This window comes from Barbatula barbatula, assembly GCF_947034865.1.
Source record: "Barbatula barbatula genome assembly, chromosome: 20".
NCBI classification, from domain to species: domain Eukaryota; kingdom Metazoa; phylum Chordata; class Actinopteri; order Cypriniformes; family Nemacheilidae; genus Barbatula; species Barbatula barbatula.
This window is the reverse complement of record NC_136783.1, coordinates 17858405-17883443: the sequence shown is the minus strand read 5'-3', so window position 1 is coordinate 17883443 and position 25039 is coordinate 17858405. Positions and strand designations below refer to the sequence as shown.

Below are 25039 nucleotides of genomic sequence, written 5' to 3'. Positions count from 1 at the left end.
TTCCAGATGCAAAACCATAATATTACCTGCTCTTCAGTACCGCCACACATTTGCATTAATACATTTAATTATCCATTCAACAGTCTGATGTGTTTTCCTACAGCCACGGCCCAGACAGCGTGTTCTAGGTTACTTGGAACTAGCAATGGCAACGTCACAAGTTCAATTTCCAGGTAACATACAAACTGAAAAGATATACTTCATATATACTGCATTGTAAGTCCCTTAAGACGAAAGTGATTGCAAATGTATTTATGCAAGCAAGGGACTTAAAAATGACTTGCATAGAACCATAATACGAAATACACAAAGAAAAACACTTGTATAACGACAACAATCAACAGCAAAGAAGTTGTCCAAAAGCCAACACAAGAGGTTGCTTTGTACGTGCATTTTGTTGTTTGCGATTGTTGACACTTCCAACAAAGCAAGGACTCTTGCAAGGCAAATCACTATTATTAAACTAACTGCTTTACAAAATGTAGTGATTCTAAGGAACAAAAGTTTTTTCAATGTAATATAGTTCTATAGTACAGCAGATCTTGCACGCCTGATTCCAAGATCAGGTTTACTGACCTAAATCCTCGAGAAAAATATGATGGTGCCATGTCTAGCGGCACCTGCAGAACGGTTTTGGTGAGGAGGCCTGGCAGTATGCAACAGGAATACGGAACGTTTTCCCTCGTAGAGCTAACAGTGATGGCATTGTATGAGACACCCTTCCCCTGAAGCTCACGTGGCTCTGAACCACGCTTTTCTTTCCTTTTGTTAATTTCATTTCCTTCAGAGGCCTTCCTTTCTCACTCTATCTCTCTTACCAATGCAACTGTTCTAGCCAAATTAAATAAATTCACACAAGACAAACTTTCCACAGCACGAGAGAAAGAGAAATGAAATTCAATCTTAAGAGAGAAGTCTTTTTTCCACCAGTTTCAGTTTCAAACAATTTCAAAATCCAGCAGTATATCCACTGTTTATGTAACATTCATCACCCAAATGCAACAAAAGCTGTTCTTTTTCGAAAAAAAAGTCACAAACTCAAGTGACTTGCACAATAATTGCACAAAATATATGCTTTTTTTATAAACAGTTGAAGCTTTAAGTAAAGAGCTGTGGTTGTTTTATCTACATGCTTTTGCATAGTGCTCGTGTTAGCAGATGTGGCCATCATATAACACTGTCAATCCTCCTTCCTCCACTGACTGAACCCTCATAGCCCTCAGAGAAATAGTTAAAACTACATAAACTCATCATGTTTTATGCTAACATTGCACATATGTAAGAGACAGATGATCTGTTTCTGAAGAGGTTTGCATGTGAATGTCCTTAAAATAACGTAACTTGCAGTTGCTATACTGAACTTGTGGTACAGCCAGCTCAGCTGCTGTTCAGCCGCACACTGCACCCTCGCCATGCTGTTGGCAGCACGAGCCGCCACAAATACTAGAGCTTGTAAGCGAGGCGCTGCAGACGTGCATGAAGGTTGAAACCCGTCTGTCTAGCGCGTGTTTACATCGAAACACGGTGGGAAAATAGCACCGTGAGATGGAAAATTCACGTCGTCTATGAATGGCCGGGCCGGTCACTGTAGCTCAGAGCAGGGCATTCATGTACTTTGTGTAATTATTAGCGTGTTTTGTACAGTAATGAAAACAGGTCGCAGCACAAAAAAATGTGCACAAACGCTCCCAAATATATTTTGAGGTCGCACAGGTTAAATTTAGGGAGCATATGCAACGAAAATGGTCGCAATTTTGAGCACAGCACTACATCTTTCCATTTGCGTAAGGAAATTGTGTTCTCACGAGACCAGTCAGATACCATGAGACCAAAAAAAATTCAAAATGTCAAACACTACACAGCTTCAAGTCTATAGAAGCTTCACCTCGCATGAATGTGCAAACAGATGGCATCAGTCAACACTTTAGTGAATGGCCGTGTTATTGCAAACTCCTTTTCATCCCAACACTTCATGCTTTGCACTTCAATATTCTGCCTCCCTACAGCTTTTCCCTCGGTCGCCTGTTTAAACGTTCCTGTTTGCTTTTAAAACAAACGTCACAGCAGGGACGACGTCACATTCATGGAAACAAACACTGCAGCTAGCCCTAGCTACCTCTGACAGAGTCATTATGTGCATAACAAGTGCAACATAATTTATTACATCAAAAGCCCAAAATATGAAATATAATGAAAAAAGATTTAAGTCGAAAAAGGATGCACAATGATTCTGCGAAGTAAAATTCTTTTGAGAGCTAGCAAAGTCCTTACATCGGGCTCTCATTGGCTGGTCTCCATTACGCAGGTTAGCCAGAGTTGCCCTGAGTTTAAAATGCAAAATGTAGAAAGAGGGTTGATTGAAAGATATGTTCTCTAGGTCTCGCAGACCTCGGCAGTTACCTCAGCACATGATCGCTATCACTGTCCTGGTTCGTTGTGAAAACACAAGTACGTGCTTGAGTCTACGGGCACAACAAACACAGATATATGGTAATTTACAGTTAGCAAGTAAAATCTCTGACATGATATGAGGACATATAGTTTGTTGAGCAACAAACAAACCTAAATGACTTTGCATTTGAGAGATTTGACAACACTCTTATGGGAACAGGGAGTTGTGCAACTCAACGTTCCAGTCTAAGAGGCAAAAATGCAGAGAAGTTAGCTCGAGTCAAAGAACACGATGTGTCACCAACACAACTAGAGAATATGTGACAAACGATTAAGCTTGTAGTATTGCCAGGCCAACCCATATGTAGATGCCTCCATCCAGCCTTACTGTATACTGCCATAATCACTACAAAACAAAGAAAATATATATTTAAAAAACGACCCTGCTTTGCATGATCTCCTTCCCTCATGGGGGTCAGCTACAGACATCGATAACCTTTACGGAGTCATGAACCGTGACAAGCAAAGCGCTTTTAAATGCCACCCACTTGGTGTCCACATAGCCTTTCCAACAGCTTACACTTTTATTCACACATTGGCAACCTGCACGTTTCATTTAAATCCAAATGAAAGGGTGGGATGTCATTTCAAGAAATCTCTGAGGTCAATAAATCAGGGAGAGTGCAGATGAGGACTCAAAACAACATCTTTAATTACATCTGAGAGACGCCACTTTGGCCCGAGCCTGATGAAGTGTAAAATTGTGTCACCGTAGAACGTGTTTGAATAAGTAGAAAGAATTAAAACAGCAAGCTAAACAGCCTAAATATGCACGTTGAAATGTGACCTAGTTTGCACTTAATTTATAGTTTATATCTGACTGATTGTAAAACATATTTTTAGGCCAGTTTACTCCGATCAAGTTTTCGGGCAAAACACAGGTGATGATCAAGTTATCATTTATCGGTAAAGTTTATTCCCACGTGCATTTTGTGATTTTCTTCATTCTGGTCCTGACACGTCTAAACATGACTTTCAAAACTCCGGTCCCGTCTTGCACATTTCATGACTTCTTTCAGGGTGAGGGATAGTGTCACGACAGTTCCTCAAAAAAAACCCAAGCAAGGTTTGGGCAAGTTTCCCAAAGGTCGTAGCTTTGTTCAATGACAGCCTGTTGGATCGAGAAGCAGCAAACAGCTTTTTTATGCTAATTTACAAAAGTCTTGAAAAGCAATTCCTTGAGAGAAGAAACTACAAGCATAACGTTACCCAACAGAGTTCCTTTGAAGGACAGGGAAAAATGCTGTGCGTGTGGTTTGGTGTCTGTTATTCATTCATCACAGTTGATGCTTGTGCAAAGCTATTTGCTTTGGATCACTGCTAGGGTGAAACGGTGTCACAACTCAACATACTTCCTGTCTAACAGGAAGCTAGTGTGAGGGTTCTGCCCAACCCTTCCTGATCTGAATGCCAGTTAGCATAGCACAGCATGTATCCACCTTACAGTTTCCAAAGCACTTAACACAGGTAACACTAAAGACGATCACCTATGTACCCTATTGTCCGACACGGAGCAACTTTTAATAGCGCATGCACCCTTGATTTCTAAAGCAAACTTCAGCATACTGTCTGTCTTAACAGTACTACAAACCCGAAACATTAATGGTGAACTCACTTCAGAGAAGCCATGGCCTAATACATTTAGAAAGCCACCTTTACATCAAGCCAAAAGAAAGAGATAAAAACAATCTGAGAGTGCCTACCTGAAGGACAAAGCAGAAGACGAAGAGAGAGACAGACATTTAACTGCTCATTGTTTCAAAGAGTTTTGAGGCTGGATTCCCAATCGACCCAGAACTTTGATTTTACACAAATAAATCTTACAGATTTCAAAATGTATGTTCATTGACGTGCATGTGTAACTCCATTAAAATAAGAAAAAACGGGCAGAAAATATGAATGCACACCAGCTATTTGGTTAGCAACACTTATAAATGAAGGACAAAAAAAATCATGAAAATAAATGTCTTTACCAATTATTTTACTTAATATCTAACTATCAATAACATCAAATTCAAGGTACTACCTACATAAGAAAAAAAGCCTTTTTGAACCACAGACACATTTGATTAGCATAGGCAATCTCGTTTGCAGCTGTTAATTCATTTTTATTTAATGGAACCTCTGTGCCGTCAGGTCCTTTGAGGCGGTTTTCCTGTAGCGGTATCCATGGATACGATTCCAAGGCAAGGAAAACTCATTTCAAGAGGGAGTTCTGCGAGTTTGAGGTGCGATTCTGTGTGTGTGTGTGGCAGATTGAAATTCCAGTCTTCAAAAGGAAAGACTAAAAGAAGCTTAAGGGAAAAAGAACATCACTGACCCTAGTTTTGTTCTGTGTGGGAAACTGCATAATTCCATCAAGAAAATTTGAGCAATACAAGGGAAACGTTCACAAATAAGATGTGAAAAGATAGAAAATGTGGTTATGCTTTACATCTTTGTAACATTAAATGCATTCACTGATATTAATTAACAATGAATAATAGCGTTTCTTTAGCATGTATTAATCCTTATTAATGTTAGTTACTGTCAATACAACTTTTCATAGAAGTTCATGGGGGCATTAACCAATGCTAAAGGTGACAATGCTTGATTTTATGATTGTATTAATAAATGCTGAAATGAACATGAACGGACATTAATAAATCCTTTGAAAGTACTGCTAGTTCAAGGTTAGCTAATGCAAGAACTGACTGTTAACAAACGCAACGTCATTGTAAAACAAGGAATCTGGAAAGTAATTGCTGGGACTATTTTTAAAGGTTGTGCAGGACCTTATTCAATGTTGCAAGGGCTGATGAACAATGCGTCATGTTTCCTGATGTCAATGAAGCGCACTCTTTCAGCTGCTTACTGAAAGTACAAAATTAAACTCATGAAAAACATGAACTTGAACATTTACTTTTCTGATAAGTCTACAACAAAATAAACTATATTTTATCTGAATTTAATCTTGAGCAAGTTTGCTGTCTACCCGGAAAAACTGGAAACCGCAACATGAAATTCAGACAATAAATATTTCTATTGCGCTGCCTTCACTGGCCGTGAGCCAAAGTAAACATGAAACTCAACCACTGCTGTCTCCTTTAAAAGTAACTGACTTACAAACTGCTTCTTGTAAAGAATCAGTTAAAACTCCAAAGTTAATGGATTGGATCGGTTTCAAATTGCTCACAGAAATGTGTGTAGTTAGTATTAATTATGGTGTAAACTTTACGAAATATTGGCAGTCTTCTCCAATCACTGACTTTTTGGGGTTTCAATTTAACAAAACGGCAAATACGTCCCATGAAACCCACTTCAAGATATAGCTAGGAAGGACAGAGAATCAAGTAATGGCAAGAAGTAGTGAGCAACGACAGAAAGAACTTGTGATTAAACAGAATGTAAGATGAAAGCTGTATATATTCCAGGGGGAATGCTTGTCTGGGCTGTCGGGAATGAAAGGCCCATCTTATAGTCAGCACAAGTGATGGAAATCTAAGCTATTCAAGGTTAAAGTGTTGCGATTCAACTACACGTACAACACCGTGAGGACTAAAACTCAACCATTAACATGACCCAATGCCCAATCCAACACACAAGACACTTTATGATGTTATAATTATATTATGTCTTTATACAAAAGTCCTTTCTTTAAAGTATGATGGTCCTAAACATTTGGTGTCATTATTGAAAAGTGCTCAATGAATTACGGTTAAATGGCGCAACATCTGAAAGCCAGAGGGCGCTTTCGCGCAGAAACTCCAAATATGAGACACAGAAGAAGAACACGTTTACACACATATTTACATTATACACGACGCAATCTCGTAGTGTTTTTAAATCGAGTAGTACTTCCTACTGATCAAAAAGCTGTAGTTCACGGAAGAGCTGTGCATAAAACTAAGAATAGTTTTAGACATGTCAAATTAGTGTGAATTGCGATAGCCCAGCCATATATCTGCATGGCTCTCTTCTGCACCTTTTCTTTTCAGATTAGTGCCAAGCAATTTCACCGGTGCATTCTCAACACTTCCCTCACTCTCCCAAAGTGTCTATGTTTGCTGCCATTATTGATCTCCATGTTGCCCTCTCCTGCTGCAGGACTGGTGTGAAACACAGCTGCCCTCAGCTAATGATTAGCCCAGCAGCGGTGGACACACAGGCTGTTCAAAGGTACAGCATTCGGTGACACATTCTTGGCAACCCTTTATGAAGTGCCATAAATTCAGTCACGCTGGGCAGAACTTTTGATCGACAATCATCAGATTTGCTGCGACTATAGAGCACAGCAAAATCAAACAAATGAAATTGAGGAGTTACAAGAGTCGAAGATCAATTGTGAAGTCTCCGAAAACTCCAGAGGGGCAAGTCATTGCCGAGTTACCTTTCACTCACTTTCTCTGTCATGATGTGGGTGGATCTTGAGGGTTGCCTCACTCTCTCGCTGGTTTTCACAGTCCGCTCACGTTATGCTACCCCACAAAGAGTCTTTTTGCGGCAGAGCACAAAACTACAGGCCTGTTGAGCACGACATAATTACAAATCACAAAGGCCTCAGTACCACGGGCCAGCCCCAGCTGCATCCTGCACCCTTTCCAACCCCAAACACACTTTCCTTTTCGTTCACCATTCTCTCTTCACCAACTGAAATGCCTCCCGTTTTCTCTTTTGCTACACTGTCTCCTCTCCGCACACAGACAGGTCTCGCTGCCTTTCTGAGACTTGTATAAAGTGATGTTGGACTTTGTTAGGAAAAGTGCATTTAAAGTTTTGATGTTTGTGCATGAAACTGTATCCAAAATTTGCAAACGTGAAAATCTATGTTTCTTGAAATGACTATTAAAAAATTAAGTCAATTATACATTTACTGCAATTCATTCCCACGTCTTAGCTATCTTTCATACAGTAGGCAGCGTGTTTATCAGTATAGCCTGTCTTTATTTGTGTGTCCCATCTAATCAAACATTAAGGGATTTCCCCATCATTAAGCAGAAGTTCTTTCTTAATAAAGCCGCGGCTGTCTGCGATAAGAGGGCACTGATTCAGACAGCTGTAAGACCTTTCACCACCTACAAGTGTCCAAGAAAAAACTATTAAAGTTATCTTGGGAACGAAATACCTGGGCTTGTCAGAATACTGTAGTTCTTGAGCTGTCTGTCTTGGATCAAAGCAGGAAGTGGTGTAACTCAGGAAAATGACACGTACAAAAGTCTTTGCTGCAATGTTTAAATTGAACGTCATTTCTGACCACATTGAGAGAATTTTTATAAATGTCCACTCAAGCTAAAGAGAGGCTGAAGAGCACGGAGGGGTCCTCATACTGCGTTTCCTAAAGTGAAATAATAAGCAGTTTCCTCCTACCCTGGACTCAGAGATGTTTTTACTGGAGGTTTAAAGCAGGTTAAAGACAGAAGACACAATGGTAATATTCAAACAGGAGCATGCATCTATTTTCATCCAGAAGAATTTTTACCCAAAGTGCAAGTCAGTTTTTGAGATTAAATGCAACTATCGAAGTCTGGGGGCAGGCGTAAACTCTACGACCTAGAGAGCAGACCCGTGATGCACACTTCATTGGGCAGTATGCTTAATTACCCCTTCATGGGCACCACAGTGACTATTATAGCAGCACAGTAACATTCAGCTCAGATGAGTTTAAAATGAATCTTTTAATGGATTCTGAGCCTTTAAATCGTTATTTAACTTTGTCACATTGTATCATGTATCACAACAGCAAATGTTTGATCGTACACCTTTCCTAAACAAGAAACATCATTTAGGATCCATCATTAAATCAAACCCTAACTTATAATATGAGCAACAGACCTTTGGCAAGCACAACTAATGAACCACAGTCCAGGTCAAAGTGTTTACAGTTTGTTATTTCCCAAAGATATGCTCATCTCCATAATAATATGGGCATTTAAGAAAGTCCAGAAAAGGTCACAAGTTTTTTTGAGTTGCAACAAACACAGAAAAACATGCCTTACATCTTCCAGTTTTCAAACAGGGTTGGGAAAGAGAAAAAAGCACCTAGAAAAGGGATTTCATGTTGCACTAAGGCAGAGCCAGTGATTGTGTGTGTGTGTAACTTCTCTAGGGCATTACTGGGCGCAATGCCCTGCCCGCTCTACTTTATAAGCTCTACAGGCAAAGAACTGTAATCTTATCATTGTAAATATAATAGTTTAGAGAATTTCTGCCTTATAGGATATGACAGTACAGTACGGACAGGAAGTAACAGGAGAGGAGAGGAGAGAAGGGAACAGGAGTGGGAAAGAACATTGAATCAGACTCTAGTTGCCTGTAACGCCAGTGTGAGATGTTGGAGAGCTGCCCGCAAAGCTATTGCTCTGACATGAAAGGCTTCCTGAAACTCTTATAATCCTCGGTTCCTGCAGAACAGATCTAAGTAACAGTTACGTCAGCAGAGCTCCCTCACTGTGACAAAGATGACAATCAAAGGTGTAATTACAGATTTGTCAGAAACAACCTTCTCTACACACACTATAAACACACATACAACACGATGACGTTTGCATGCGTGTTCAGTCCTAAAAACAGGATGGAAGTGGAAAGTTTAGCACATGCAAACGAAACTGCATGAGTCTCGTAATAAACTTACAAGCATTTCCTCTTTTCTTGGCTGCTTGCGAAAGCCGCATTTTGTACCAAAGCAAGGACATGGGATGAATACATGAAGTCCTGCACAATATTCTGTACATCTAGCACTGAGGGCCTCTCCAATTATATATGCATATAAATCCATCATATTTAAAGGGCATGTTACCTGGTCGTCCTTAAATTGACTGTTATTCAGTGTGTAACGTAGCTTTGCTTCAATGTTAAAGATCTCTGATGTTGTTTGATCGAAAAGGCCATGACAAATAAAGATATTGTCCCCAAAAATAAAGAGTCTACTCCGAACCGCCCGAACGAGTCGTTTCGTTTTTGAGTGTCTGACTTTAAGCATGTCTTTTCTAATTATGTCGTAACGCACTACTATCCATTTAATGTGCTTGAAAATAAAGGGAAGGGAGAAGTGGTCACAACTTTGAGATATTCAGTACAACTTCCTAATGACATTTCTATTTTCACTACTTTAAATTAGATACATTTGTCAGTGATTTATGTGTTCTTCTGCTTTACTACGACAATGAGGTTACCAAACTAAAGACTGTATACTGCCATTTTATTAAAAAATGAATGATGACATTTAAATAGAAAGTAACAAATGATGGTTATAAACAGACAAGCTAAGCAAAACTTTCAGCCATGAGCAGTGCAAAAATGGGGCAATTACAATAAAAGAGCTGTGTCGACAATTTGTCGGGTACAAGTGCGAAACATTCAACAGGATGGGCGTGTTAGCGTTCTGAGTGAACAAAGGGGCACCACCAACCTCAGTCTTAGCACTGACTGAGACGAGGCAAAAGAGGAAGTGGTTTAGGGACTATGCAGGAAATGACATCATTCCTCCAGCACCAGTTTTTTTAAACACGGGTTAAGAGTAAACGGTTTCTGTGGTTAAGAATGCAATAGAACCACTCTATATACGGCAGTCAGTTTTGTGCCACCTCGAGGGATCTGGGTATATAACAAAAATTTACTTCTCAAGATAAGGGAGCACAATTAGCGAGCATGACATGCCTGTATATGAGCTCCAGCCTCTTCACGATAATTAAAATCAACAGCTGAATTGACCGAATGAGGGACAAACGCTCATGAGTGGCCGCTAAATCTAAATTGAAAAGGAAGACGTTTTACGAATTAGGGCTCAACGTCGGCTGTGGGGGTTAGGACAGAACGTTTAAATGAAACCAGACCCTGCCTGGCCACATGGCCCCGGAAATCCAATATTATCACTGCGCTGCACCAAAACACCACAGGCCACCCAAACCCATGAATCTAGAGTATGCTAATGCACACTTCACGACACAACACTCGTCAAGTGTTCATTGAAGACTCCGCCGTACATGTTTTCCCTAATGAACGGCTTGTTCTTATGCGTAGCTCTGTAAACACAAGTGCAGGGAATAGTGGGCGAGTGAGACCAAAAGGCTGTAAAGAAAATGGGAGTTCTAGGGTTCTTCATTTTCACTCCCTGCAGGATGCACCCCGGAGACAGAGCAGACGGATCTTTCTCCTACCAAGAAGCTGGCACCTTCACTACATGCCCCACAGACTTGAGAACAAAGACCTGCCAGTGCTGCATCATCTCACTGTTTTACTAACTGCCTAGCTGTGTAGGAGACAGACCCGATTAATGAACCAACAGAGAGAAATCAGTGAGTAATTTCAAACTGTGACAAGCCTCAAGCCTGTATTGTTACGATTTCTAAAAAAATTTATATTTTCTAAAATCAGACATTAAATGAGCACTTTAGTGATGAGAGATCAAAATCTACTTGATAAAAAAAATCTCTGGTAATATATTACTTCTAAAGGGATTATTGTGTGACGTATATAACAGATGTAAATAAATTACTTGATTGATTTTTAATTGATGTTCTGGAACATTACATAACCTCCAGCTTTACAAATCTACAATCAACCCTTTCAATGTTTCTATAAAGATCATCTTTACTTTAGCTATCAATATTTACCTCACCTCCCCTTAAAACATCGTAACTTATCCACTTTTAGCCTAAAGGAAGCTTGCATATTAAAATTCTAATGTGTAAGGGTCAGCTAAAGATGACCTTTGACCTCCCTGGTGACGTAACGGAGGTTATGAACTTCTGGTCAGTGCATTTCAGCAACCTCTGGCAAGGAATCCACATAGCCATGTCCTTTCCCAGTCAACAGTTTACAATAGCTGCACGTCGCTGATCCTTATGGGTAATTCTGAAGTAAACACAAAGAGTTCTCGCTCTCGCTATCTCTCCTCGCAGGCAAAATGAGACGGCTCAGTGGAGCAGATGAAAAAGTCTTGTGCAACCTCTGGTTGTATGTGCAGCTTACATGTTTAAAGGATATACTACATGTTCCAGCTCGCTTCCTGCATTCAATAGCATGTAAAATATCTATATTCCTGCACAATATCATCGTCATCTTGTCCCTCCCACACGCCATCAAACGGAAAGATGGCTTAACACATTTATGTCAATGTTTTATTGGTCTTACAGAAGTGTGGCAGAGCGTCGTGTTACCACATGGAGGTGAGCAGGCTTAAATCAGAACTCTGGGCTGGGTGTATAATTGAGCTAGATGTTATCTTACAAGGGGCTGTGTTCAACTCTCAAACCCTATATGGCAACATAATGAGTACCAAGTTTGAAGAATATAATCATATCAGTTCTAAAGAAAATAGAACAGGCCAGAAGGAAAACCCCATGAGGCTTTTCAAGGGACTGGCAGTCTGTAGAAAAAGTTATCTATAATGTCATTGTTTTCTTTCATCAATATGGAAAGCATGTGTCTCTGTTTAGGGTTTGTCTGTTAATACAATCTGAACACACTGTCAAAACACACGATGGGTTTGATCAACATCTATCCCCCAGTAGATCTGCAACAAAAAGCCATAAAAGCTGACCAAGCACCAGCCACACAACATTAAGTCATTTAATAGTTCACAAATACAAACTCTGTCATCATTTACTCGCCCTCATGTCATTTGTTCATTAAATACAATCTGTTTCTTAGTTAAATGATGAGGACAATCTGCTAATTATATCCCATTGTGTTCTACAGAAAAGCCATAGGGATTGAGATCACCACAAAGGTAAGTAAATCCAGAGAGAGTTCAGTTTTTCGGGAGGGTTAACTATACCTTTCTATACAAAATTATATTAGCATTTAAACGATTTGCCAGGAGAAATCTGTTAATCCCTGTGCTTTCACACATTTAATAATGTGTAAATACATCATTTAAATTTATGGCACGCAAAATCTCTTTATTTGTATGGCTTACTGCCCATCATAGATGCCAAAAAAAGAGGAACACCTCCTTAATTGAAATATCCTCAGAGTGACACAGGAAATTGCTTTTCACAAGTCTACATAGATATCCAGTAGGTAAAAAAACTAAGGTAAAAACTACACCTGTCTTTACTGTTTATGGAATTTATCAAACAAAACCCATGACCTCTTCAACATAGCACTTCTAGGAACTCAGAAGACTTTCTAGGTAAATAGTACACTTCACTGCCCCACAGTTAACGGTGAATAAGTTCAACAGTGCTCGGGTTCTTTTTTGAAGTTACATAAAGATTGTTACCAAACGATCGGAATAAAGATAATAATGTGAATGCAAACCTGTGTTTCTCATAATCAAAGAAAGTACAGTATGAACACATACGTCAGCAAGGGGATTCATTGAGGATTTTGACCTTGCTTGAAGGTAATAGTTGAGCACGTGGTGATCGATCTGATCCCTCTGACATTAAAAACTGATTTCATCAGCTCTGGAAACTGCTAAAACAGGCACTATCATGCAATAAAAAAATTTAATAGTATCTTAAATGGACATCAGTAAGGATTAGGTCTCTTGCAATAAGAGCTATCTGACGGTGATCAAAGATCTGCTATAAGAAGGGTTTAATGTCTGACACCAAATGCTCCTGACCGTGTAAAATAAATGTACATATCCATTTAAAACAAAGCCCCTGGCTACATCCCGAGTTCCACTTCATAACAATAAGTGAAAAAGCAAGGCTGGGTCACTCCTTTAACCATAACTATATGCTGTCAGAAACAGACGAAGTCTTGTCGGTAGCACTCCGAGATCACATACACATACCGTATACACAAGCCCACGTCCACACACACAACCTGATATTACCTCACCCTGTAATCATACAGTGAAGCCCTTCAAACCTTTATTATAACTTACACACCAACTATTACTAACATAATAAATCACCCCGACTCTGAGTGTATTTATACACATGTGTATATAATACATAAAAATCTGAGGCAGTAGCACATAACTTGCCTCCAGACCAGTGATAGGTTTATAGCGGAATCTTAAACAAACCGGTCGGCTTTTTCCACTACCCGACCAACACAGATGGTAAATAAAGCATGCAAATGCAAAGCGTGATTTCCATGTGGTGAAGGACCATTAAAACCATGATGACAGGGAAGAGTAACACTGCTTCAGTCATCTCTCCTGCCCAAAAGGGCTTAATGGGTTTTTCGTTTGTTTGTTTGTTTGTTTTAAGGCTATTTGCCAAATGCCCACCTGCATTTATTTGTCAGTACAGTAGCAGTGTAAAAAACTGCACGCAGGCTGCGTGTTTGTGTATTATTCTCCCTCTACTCATCACTATCACCGCTATTAAGCCCAATGGCTGAGGCACAGAGGCAAAAGCGCGGTTTTATCCAGAATCACTTAAACAGGTTTTGTCATTCCTGTCAAATGTGCTCAGAAGCATGATAGGCGTATACTTGACTATGAAATTACCCAAGATCCAGGAAGATTCTGGTATATAGAGCAGAGATTCTTTAGATATGAAAGGGAAACGATTATGTAATTGAACATATTCTCATTTTAAGATGACTGCTTGTGGATATACCCGCTAAGAACAAAAGGAAATCACATAAAATCAGCATGCAGAAAGAAAAGATCCTCAGATATTCAGACTTGAGGTTGTTCAGACTTGCCCATTCAGAAAGCTACTGCTCAAGAGTAATGATCTGGAAGGGACAAGGAGCGAAAATGCAAAAAGAAAAACCATATAAGCCTGAATACAGAAGAAAGCAAATAAATGTTATGATTTTAAATTAAAGGAAAATAGCACATAGTACAGTAATAGTGTGCTGGAAGTCAGCTCGGCTGACTAAAATGAAAAATTTCTCAGAACCTGATGGGGAAAAAGAAAACATCTAGACCATCTTACAACTACCAAAAATCTTCATATAGACTCAAAAAGCTTCAAACTTCCACAAAGGACTTAACTAAAGAGTTCTGGAAGCGTGGAAATACAACTTTTCCTACATCTGCTAAATCTAAAAATAGAAGTCAAGTCCCTCAACCAAACCATGCCTTCTAAACAGTTCAATGGCAAGATGGCGCCGATGTGTTTGGCACGCCGTCTACTGCTCTTAGTGTTATGGTCACTGCTTAATATTGTTTTAGTCTCAACCTGGGACGGTGTCGATAAATTGATCTATGATCGTAAATCTCTGTTAGAGATTGGAAATGCAGTTTTAAATCACAAAAACATGGATTTTCTTTTTACCGAAACGTGATTAAGAGACAAGTGATCTTAGCCCTGTTTAATAAACTTGCCCCCCTGAATTGCTCCTTTTTTAACTCCCCGCGGATATCTGGTCGCAGTGGGGGCATAGAGACAGTTTTTACAGAACTCTTTCAAGGTCGAATTATTCTACCGAAAGCATTCAACAGTTTTGAGCTTGAAATGTTTTGGTTTTAAGTGGCTACTGACCCTGTAACGCTTGTGATTATATACAGGCCTCCACAGCCAAACGGTGCTTTTTTTGATGAGTTTTCTGACTTTCTGGGAGATTTTACAACAAAGTTTGACAAAACCCTTCTATTGGGGGATTTTAATATCCACATCTGTTGCCCAAACAAGCCTTTTCCCAAGGACTTTTCTAATCTGATGGACTCATTAAATTTTACACACTGGGTTCAGGGACCCACGCACATTCATGGCCATAATATGGACTTAGTTTTTACACTTGGTTTTCATGATTCAAATCAGCGATACGGTATGCATCACTCCATGCAAGATTTACCACATTAGTGACATCTTTTCTTGGTGTTTGAAGGCAGAGAGTGACATCTAACCAGGTTCCATTCGTGTCAAGTTAATGTGGCTTTAGGATTTTGGAAAAACGTAACTGATCCGACTGTCACGGAAAAAGCTGTGCAATTCCATTCAATTCTGTCTTCAAGGACATAGTACACTTGCGACCAGAAATGCCACTTCCAAAGTAATGCATGTGGCTGTGCGTCATTTTAAACCTGTGACTCAAATCCCTAGTCTAGTGTTTAAACTCCGTCTTTGCTATTAAAGTACACCCAATACAATTTTCAGGCCTACAATTAAACGTAGTAAGTGACAGCGACTAGCTTACATGGGATCATTACTCCTAATGCTCACTGTACCGTTAACTTGAATAAGTCCCTCAACATAAGACATCGACTCACTATTTACAGAGAACGCTTGAAATCCATGTTGCTGGTGAGGGACAGACAACATTATAAATGATGACTAACAGGTTTGGTTTGGCATATAAAATCTGAGAGAGGAAACAAAAATCACCCAAAACAAGGGTAATAGAAAGGCTCGATTAAAAGAAACAACTCAATGTTACATCAAAGCTGCAAGTTACTCACACGTAAACAAAGAAATGCTTTAGCACCGTGTATAAAGCTTTCTCCAAGGCTACAATACATAAAACCTGCCAAAAATATTACTTTCAACACGTTTTTTGGCGCAGGGTGGATGCTTCTTGCTTCTGTTTGGACTGTGAGCCTTCCGAAAACATTCCCCTGACAAAATTCCTGCATTTCTGTCAAAACACAGTTCAGAACAGGGCAAAGTACATGCTGAGTGCGAGCGCATGTGTGAGCGCGCATGTGTGTGTGTGAGCGCGCATGTGTGTGTGTGAGCGCGCATGTGTGTGTGTGAGCGCGCATGTGTGTGTGTGAGCGCGCATGTGTGTGTGTGTGAGCGCGCATGTGTGTGTGTGTGAGCGCGCATGTGTGTGTGTGAGCGCGCATGTGTGTGTGTGAGCGCGCATGTGTGTGTGTGAGCGCGCATGTGTGTGTGTGAGCGCGCATGTGTGTGTGTGTGAGCGCGCATGTGTGTGTGTGTGTGTGGCTGTCCCGCACCACATGGGATGTTGAGTGGTCACAGGCACTACTGTCAAAACATCCCCTCAACCCCCCCAAAGTCACACTAACATAACTTTAAAAGTGAATTCCACAAACAAGAAGCTGCGTTTCTCTTTGACTTACAAGGATTTGTACATACACTGACAGTCAAAGATGAACACACTTGATTGATTATATGAGATTTATGAACATAAATACCTACATTTCTACAATTCTGAAGATCATGAATTGCACCTACTCGTGAAACAATTGTATTTATTTTAAAATGATGCTGTAAACATAATAGTTCAACTATGGCCACTGCAGTGACACGAGTAACGTCACTTTTACTCTAGTAAAAAACAGGGTTTGCTATTGCATGGACTTCCCATTCTATTATGTAGACTCGCATTATAATTAAGTTTAAGTTTGTTTATTTTTCTTGGCACTTCATTCAAGTATGCACTTGCCTCATAGTAGATGTCGAAGTGCAGTATCCTACAATCATTTCACGGATACTTTCTCACACCTGACAGGAGGAAAACACGGACACGTAACCCTGAAGGGTTGTCTCAAACTTCACTCTTTTCGTCAGAAAACGTGTAAACGAAATAGACGTGTTTAACAAACACTTACGAGAAACACTTAATCGTATTTGGCTTAAAACTCAACGGTAAATCGGCGACCGTTATCCGTCACTCACCCAGCAGCAGCAGCTTCACTTCTTTGGCGGCTTTCTCTCCGTCCTCGCGCAGATTCCTGTCAATCATCTTGGATCGCTCGGCCGCGGCTTTATCTTCATGGCTCACGGTACAGCCCATGGTTCCCAACGCGCGCTTCAGGGCTACAGATTAATGATTATAGCTACAGGAGAAAAATAATAAGGTATAAACCTTAAGAAGCGTGTGGAGATTTTTGTCAGTCTTCCGTGACTAACGGCCTCGGAGAACTTCCTCTATTGGCTTTGATGTCGCAAATCAATAGGGGAAATGTCTTTAAATACGTCCAAATAACCTTCGGCGAGGGTTGGAAAAATGATTAATGTCGGAAAACCTGCAATAAACTGGCAAGCTAAAGGTGTTTAAGGCTCCCGAGAGAAACAAAGTACGACCCAGACTTTAGAGTTTAACATCACGCGGATGCGGGGGGGACTCGATAAAACACTAATCCGAAAAAGTTTGACCGAAAAAGTTAAGACCAGCCCCTCGTGTCCAGGTATAAAAAGCAAGCGACGGGAAAATACCCAAATCCCTTTTCGTCCCTTGCATTCGTCCTTTAGTCCAGTAAATGAAATCGCCGATGGCTCAGAATGTGCACCGCTAGGCAGCTAATGCCGAGCGGTCTCTGACTTATTTCAGTGTTTTCCAAACCAACCACACCCCGATCCGCCGTGAGAAGTTGCTCTCTGCCGCACAGCATCGACAATTTAGTAACTGTTGGTCTTCGTCGCGCATCGGCACTCCCTCTCTGATACGCCCACCGCGGGTACTCATGGGAAATGTAGTTTACAGGTCATTGTCGGTTTGGAGTAAGATGTTAAAAAAGCTCGAAAAACTAAATTGCTCTATCAAACAGCCATATAATCATGAAGTTAGACAGACAGACATACAGACAGGAAGTCCGATTAGACAGACAGAACAACGACAGTTTAGATGGGGCAAAAAGAATGGTGAGAGCCAGTGCTGTTTCTATGTTTTAATACCGCCCCCGTGTGTCCAAAATAACACATTACCTTTGAAAGGAAAACATATGAACTTTACGTCATTTGCAGAACCTATATTTGGAAGATCTTACTTGTTTTTTCCTTTAAATGGAACATAAAAGATTGAATGTATCAACCACCTGTGTAATGCTGATTCCATTCCTTACACAGAGTAGCTACATATAAACATTTTACATTTATGTATGTGGCAGACGCTTTTATCCAAAGCGACTTACATAGCATTATCCTGTACATTTTACATATGTATCTGCAATCCCCTGGGTGGGAACCCACAACCTTGCGTTGTGCTCTTACGACCGAGCTACAGGAAAGCTTTTTTATTATTTTAAGCAAAGCAGACAAAAATCAAAAGGTTCTGTAATTAGTCTTGATTTCTACTTATTTCTCTCAATTATAATATAGTTTGTGATTAATAAAATTAAGAATTTCTATTAGTCAGAAGTTTCGTATATTAAACTTTCAATTCAAACATGTCTTTCAGGTTTGATAGGTTATAGTGTACACAATACAAACTGTGTTTTCAGTGCAGCGCGTTATTTATGTGAATAGTTTCCGGCAACTGCTGCTTTAAGACAATCCTCTGTTTTTACATAAACAGTTTTACATATTAGCAGAATGTTAGCAAGGAGGGAAACAGATACGAGTGAGTAAAGATATGTGCTGCTAAAGTAAAATAAATAAAATATTCTGTCATCATTTATTCACGCTCTTCTTGTCATTTCAAACCTGCATGACTTTCTTCCGCAGAACACAAAAGAAGATATTTTGAAGAATGTTGTTAAGTGGCCCCCATTCATTTGCACTGATTTTGTGTCCATACAATAAAAGTGAATGGGGACCAGTGCTGTTCGGTTACCAACTTTCTTCAAAATATCTTCAGTTGTGTTCTGCAGAAGGAAAAAATAAGTCAAAGGTTTTAAATGACAAGAGGGTGAGCAAATGACGAGAGATTTTAATCCTTTATTGTCCTTTATTCCGTATTTGAAAGGATAGTTCACACAAAAATGAAACTTCTTTCATCATTTACTCACCTTCATGTCATTCCATACTGAACACAAAACCAGATATATTGAACAACATTGGTAACCGAACAACATTGGCTTAACTTGAACTCAAAACCATAGACGCATTTCTCAAAATATCTTCTTTTTGTTCCACAGGAGTAAGTAATGCTGGTTTTGAGTGACTTGAGTGTGAGTAAATGATGACAGAATACAAGTATTTTTAGGTGAACCCTCACAACTGTCTAAACAATCAGAAATAAACTCACGTGACTCAAGTTGGCTTGAGATAAAGCTTTCAAAGACAAAATCAAAAAGCCCAAGAATATTATTTATTCATTTTTAATTGAACATTGTTTACAGTACATTAACTGCCAGCAATGTATTCAATACTGAGAACAACGAAAATAAAGACATAAACTGGCTTTTTAAAAATTATTACGTTTTAATCATCAGACTATAACATCATCTGGCTATTTACAATATACAAACTAATAGATGTGCTTACAATATAAAGGGTTTACATTTATGTACATCATATATAAATGCCGTCATGTCAGTAATGAATTCATATTAACTATTACAAACAGATCACATTTTCATAACATCACAAGGGAAACGTTACGCTGACGGACACAAGCACACAGCTGGTAAATGGATGAGTACAAAATCTTCCCCCTTCTGCCACCTTGTGATATTTGCAGACTTGGTGACCTAATAATGGTACGATCCACAGGTGATTTAAAAAATGCTACGGTGGTCAGATCAGAAACTAAAAACAAACCGTGCTACTGAAATAACAGAGATGGAAGCACAGCACTGGAGGGGATTGCTTGTTCGGACCACTCCTAATGTCACTATACTTTTAAGACGGAGCAGTGTTTATGAAGAGTCAATATTGCTATTAAGTGGTATTAGATGGCAATGAGAAATTTGTAGGTTAATAAGATCTCAAGGGTTAAACTACCTTCATCGTCAAAACATTTCCTTTAGGGGATGTCTGGTGCATCCACTTGAGCTCATTTTCTCTTTAAAACACAACGTAGAGATGCAGGAAAGCAATCATTTGTTTAAATTGTACTTCAAATGAATGATTTTAGTATTTATCATCATATTATGAATGGGGGATCCCTACGATTGAGCCTACAACAGGCTTCATTTTCTACATGCAAAATGTATTTGATTATTTTTTGGATGAAATTCAACTTTCTGAGTCACGTTCAGACCCGAACAAATCAGGAAATGTTAAGAGCTACAGACATACTTAGAGAGGCGAGAATCCTTTTTGCAGTTCTTTGACAACCACGTATATATCTCAGGCAGGTGAACACACATGAACACACACACTGTTGAGATGATGCAACACTTTTGTACTTTAAAAACCACAGTAATGTGTGAGAAATTACTCCACTGTATAATATCATCACCGCAATACACATAACATTTTCTTAAAAAGAAAAAAGGAGCTCCACGAGTCATTTCGATAGAGCACTTCAGTATTCAAACACATATGCGATTAGCAAATCATTAGTCGTTTCTATATATCCAAATCGCCACAAGGATGAAAATGATGGCTGAACGAGAAACGGAACGTCTCTTTTCGGATGCCCAACATATCTTCAAAAGCATCTTAAATATATAACGGAGCCTTTTCTGTCTGACAGGCCCATGATGCAGCACCGGGGACATTTAAAAACACTGAAGAAATACATCCAGATATGTAATAACGCTGATACTGCTTCACAGATATGATCATTTATTTATGTGTGTGGCTGGTCTATCCATTAAACATGAATTAAATGTACAAACGAAATAAAAAAGTACCACGATTTAAAAGCACATCTCATTTAAACATCTTATAGTCCATTACAGTACATTCACTGACTGAAGTATTCGATCTCAATAAGCGAGAAGAATAACACACATTCACACACATACACACACTAAAACACCACTAATATCATTATGGGCCAGTAAGTGCTTCATTTATAGTATTTAGGATGAGGTTCAATTACGAAGATGAATATAGTCATGTACCATGTTAGACATCCACACGTTACTAAGTATTTTTTCCTCAAACAATTTACAGTTAGTAATACATAGGCTTTGTTCGTATAACTGTCTATAGAATATATCAATCTATGATTGTGTCATATGTTGGTCACTAGGAGCTGAGAGGAAGTTGTGCTTCAATTGAAAGTGCTACAGTGTATCAGTCATTACCAAACCAACTTAAGTGAAATGCCTCATTCTCAACCCTATCTATAGTATAACTTACTATTAAGTTTGTGCCAAGATGGTTTTGTGCCTTGTAACTAATACATTTATGTGCACCAACGAGTCACATTTGTTTCTCCAGTCGAGGAGAGGACCCTGTGAATATTTGTGTTTTTTTGGTTATCTTTGTTATGTATGTTTTAAAATCAGTCTGTCAGCAGGACAAAAACTGGATCACGATAAACTGATCGGTGCTTTCCAATCTGTGCTTTCCCATCGCAGCCAGCAGCATTCATAACACATGTGCAGAATGTTCCTTTTATCTTCCATGATGAAACTGTGCATTTTTCTATCTTAATTTTTAAAAGATGGCACTTCAGCTGAACACTGTAAAGGGACAGGATAGATACCGGATAAAACGGAATGCTCATTATAAAGTGTACATATATCTTGTATATTTATGCCTATATATCTGTTCATATGTTTCTCTTAATATTGTAGAAAGGATCAACTTTATAAATCCATATAAAAACGTGACACCTGTACAGTTTATCTGTTGTACTAAATCTACTTTGCATAACTCAGAAATTGTGTAATAGACTGTAGCCAATCGGGTCTGTATTCGGGATGAAGTCACGCGTTGCCGCGGCAACCGTCTCTCAACAGCCTCGCGTGTCAGATTTCCCACAGCCAGCTATTGCACAGAGTATTGCTATATCTAAGACGAGATATGATGACATGATATGACGACGTTACAATTAAGAGTGTAGATAACCACCAATCTTCGGAGCACTCACTGTGTTTCTATTCTCTCGTGAGTGTGGCCAGAGGTCAAATGTTATGATATTAACTGGCATGAAACTATTGCAGATGGGAGGTTGGGCCAGCTGCTGAGTCTGTTTGGTTAGAATGCAAAATCCCTTTTGTGAGCAAACGCTGTGGTCCGCATACTGCATGTGCTGTTACCATGGCACGTCTTGAGGGTTAGCCATCGTGGGCTTTAACTTTCAGGCACTAACATTGAATCTATTAGCTCTTAAGTGTCAAGCTTGTTTAATGCTAAATGCTGTGTGTTTCAATACCTCAAATACTCCTTTTTAAAACGGATGGCTTCTGAATAGAATTAATGCCGACCTGAGATGGGGTGGCTCCCAGATTTAAAAGCCCATTTACAGCACATGCAGTTAACAAAAAACGCCTTGACTGAGGTTGAGAAACTGGAAAACTGTCTAAAACACCAATCATACTGGTGAGGCAACAAGAGATTACTGAGAGATTATGCATCATCACTAACTACTGACCCACATTAACAAAATATATACTGTAAAAAAATACAAGCATAAACCAAAAGAGGGCGTGGTCTAATGGCCGCTGCTTCCTTTGCTGTTCCCTGACGTCCAATCAAAGATGATGAAGCTTAGGCTCATTATCATAAATAAGACTCCTAAGATGGCGAAGCAAGCAGCCTGTAAATGAAAGAGAGAGAGAAAATAATTGAATAGTGTATGGCTTACACGTGATTGCTAAAAAATTATAAAAGTTTTTACATCTGCAATACACACTGACAATATGGATGAGCTCAGTCTATTCAATCACAAATACTAAAATAACATGTTCAGTTGTGAACCTCTTTCTTCGAAAACTTTCCACTTTTAGCCGAGATTGCCGCAGTTTGCTGTAACACAAGTGTAACTAGTTTACTCGGTTTTTGGTCACAACAATTCACCCAACGGATTGCCAAAGTTCTTTACATGATTCCTTTTCGGGAATCTTCATTTCAATCCGTCAGCATTCCAGGAACAGGTAAGAAACTAGATCTCACCGTAGGCCATAGGCACTTACTAGGATTTTGGGCAAAGAGCGCAGTGGTTCCTCTTCCTCAGGCACAATGCGGATGTAGAACACAGCCGGGAATATAAAGATGAGACACGGTGCGGATGTGGCACCTGCGGTAAAATACACACATGACACTTACTTACTGTAAGTCTAGACTTTCATATTCCATTAAAATCAAGTTAGTAAATCTACTGTTTTTCATTTAAGATGGAGTTAAGTCTATTCACATAACAAAGTCAATGAGAAATCACAGGTGGCCGTCATAGTGTGCTCTAGGCCTTTAAAGGAGAACAATAGTGCACATTCTTCTCTGAGGGAGGTCTGCAAAACTCACACAAAGTAGAGAAACATTTAGTGCTGTAAGATTAGAATTATAACGTAGGACTTATTGGATAATTATATACACATTCCACAAATGATTAATAATGCTGCTGGGGTAGATTTATGTTCGGCGCTGTAGCTACATTATTACAGTCTGAGACATTAATACATGTGAAGATAAAAGAGACCTGTGAGGTTGCTATGGTGACACATAAGGACACTATACTGTACTGCTGGGCCCTTTTGCACACTAATGAAACTCAATTGAAGGAGAAATGAATCAGACAGTCACTACCAAGAATCTAGAATAACATCAATCAAGAGCAACAAACCCACCGATGATCCCAAAGATGCCCAGTATGTTTGGGGCAAAGATGACCAGTAAGTTGATGACGGTGAGGAGGGTGACGGCTATAGCGATGTGACGTGGCCACCAGAAGGTTTTATTTGGGAAGAACAACTGCTGGATCGCTCTCCTTACCTAAGAGAAAAAAACAAAAGCATTAAAGTCAGACAGCCACTAGAAATGTGTTATTAAACACTGCAATATAAAAATTCAAGAACAAACATTTTTTAATCTAAGAAAACGATTGGCTTACATCTGTGACAATGGTTTGGTTTAGTCTTCTTGTTCTGTGCACTTACAATTAAAGCAGCTGATTCATACACAAATATTCCATCTAGGGTGTAGTTGCCTTAAATGTTAGTTTTAAAGGAGCAATGTGGATATTTTAGCGACATCTTGTGGTGAGGTTGCAAAATTTTAGCCCCACGCTTGGTAATGTAAGGTCTTTATTCACCTCTGAAGACATATTTATGTATTTTATATTGCAGTTCCTTCAATAGATCCTCCAATTACACAATGGACCTTTGAAAAAAAGTTTGTTTGTGTGGGATTAGTTTTTTCCTACATTGTGGAAACATTACAACATAGAAGAAGTTACTAATAAATACTCAAAAAGTCTTAAAGAATCAAATATATACAGAAATGTTTGTGTTAGGTTAAGGGGATAAACCTAACAAGATCAGCATAATAACAATAAGTCAATGGAAAGTAGCCACCACGATAGTAAAGCACAACATGTTTTTGGGTGTAACTTACAGGAAACAGCACGATGGGTACAGTGAGTGTGACGGCGGTCAGTACAGCCACACGGACACAAAGGATGAGTGTGTCATACGGGTCGATGCGACTGTAGGTGTGCAACAGCTCAGCCTCTACTTTATCTAGAAACACAAATATAATCCTTTATATTTCTTTATTAAGAGTACACTCGAAAAGAAATTATAAAATTATACAGCACTTTATTTATGTCTTTTCTCATTAAAGGCGGGGTGTCCGATTACCGAATTACACTTGTAGCCAATCAGCAGTAAGGTGCACAGTCCACAGGACGGACATTAGTCGAGCAGAGCGCTGATAAAACGAAAGAGTGGGTGGGTTTGTTTTGGTGATTTAAACATCAACAGCGACTTAAGAGAAATCGGACAACTCGCCTTTAAATAAAAATTCTCAGACCACCGTGGTAATAATTTTCATTAATACACAATGGCCACTAGAGGGAGTGATAGCACTACTCCGAAATGACCCGTACATTCATATGATCACATCATCAGGCATATGCTGAAAGCTGAGGTCTCGATATGATTTTATGCATTCGATTTACCTGCTGAATGGGAGTGTGAATTATTTAGCAGGTGAAAATCTAAGAATTT

At 39.3% G+C, this 25039-nt stretch overlaps 2 protein-coding genes across 3 annotated transcripts in view; both read right to left on the bottom strand.

Moving 5' to 3' along the window:
• gnai2a (guanine nucleotide binding protein (G protein), alpha inhibiting activity polypeptide 2a) overlaps positions 1-17694 on the bottom strand; it is a 43208-nt gene extending 25514 nt beyond the window's left edge. Inside the window, exon 1 of the mRNA XM_079483857.1 lies at positions 16929-17694. Within this exon, the coding sequence (XP_079339983.1) occupies positions 16929-17046 (118 nt within the window). The 5' untranslated portion in view covers positions 17047-17694. The remainder of the gene's footprint in view (positions 1-16928) is intronic.
• Positions 17695-19236: 1542 nt separating this feature from the next.
• slc38a3a (solute carrier family 38 member 3a) overlaps positions 19237-25039 on the bottom strand; it is a 31753-nt gene continuing 25950 nt past the window's right edge. For both annotated transcript variants that reach the window (XM_079483850.1, XM_079483851.1), the window contains 4 exons: positions 24426-24550; positions 23660-23804; positions 23009-23112; positions 19237-22632 (listed from right to left, as the gene is read on the bottom strand). In XM_079483850.1, coding sequence (XP_079339976.1) covers positions 22528-22632; positions 23009-23112; positions 23660-23804; positions 24426-24550 — 479 coding nt within the window. In that variant the 3' untranslated portion in view covers positions 19237-22527. The remainder of the gene's footprint in view (positions 22633-23008; positions 23113-23659; positions 23805-24425; positions 24551-25039) is intronic.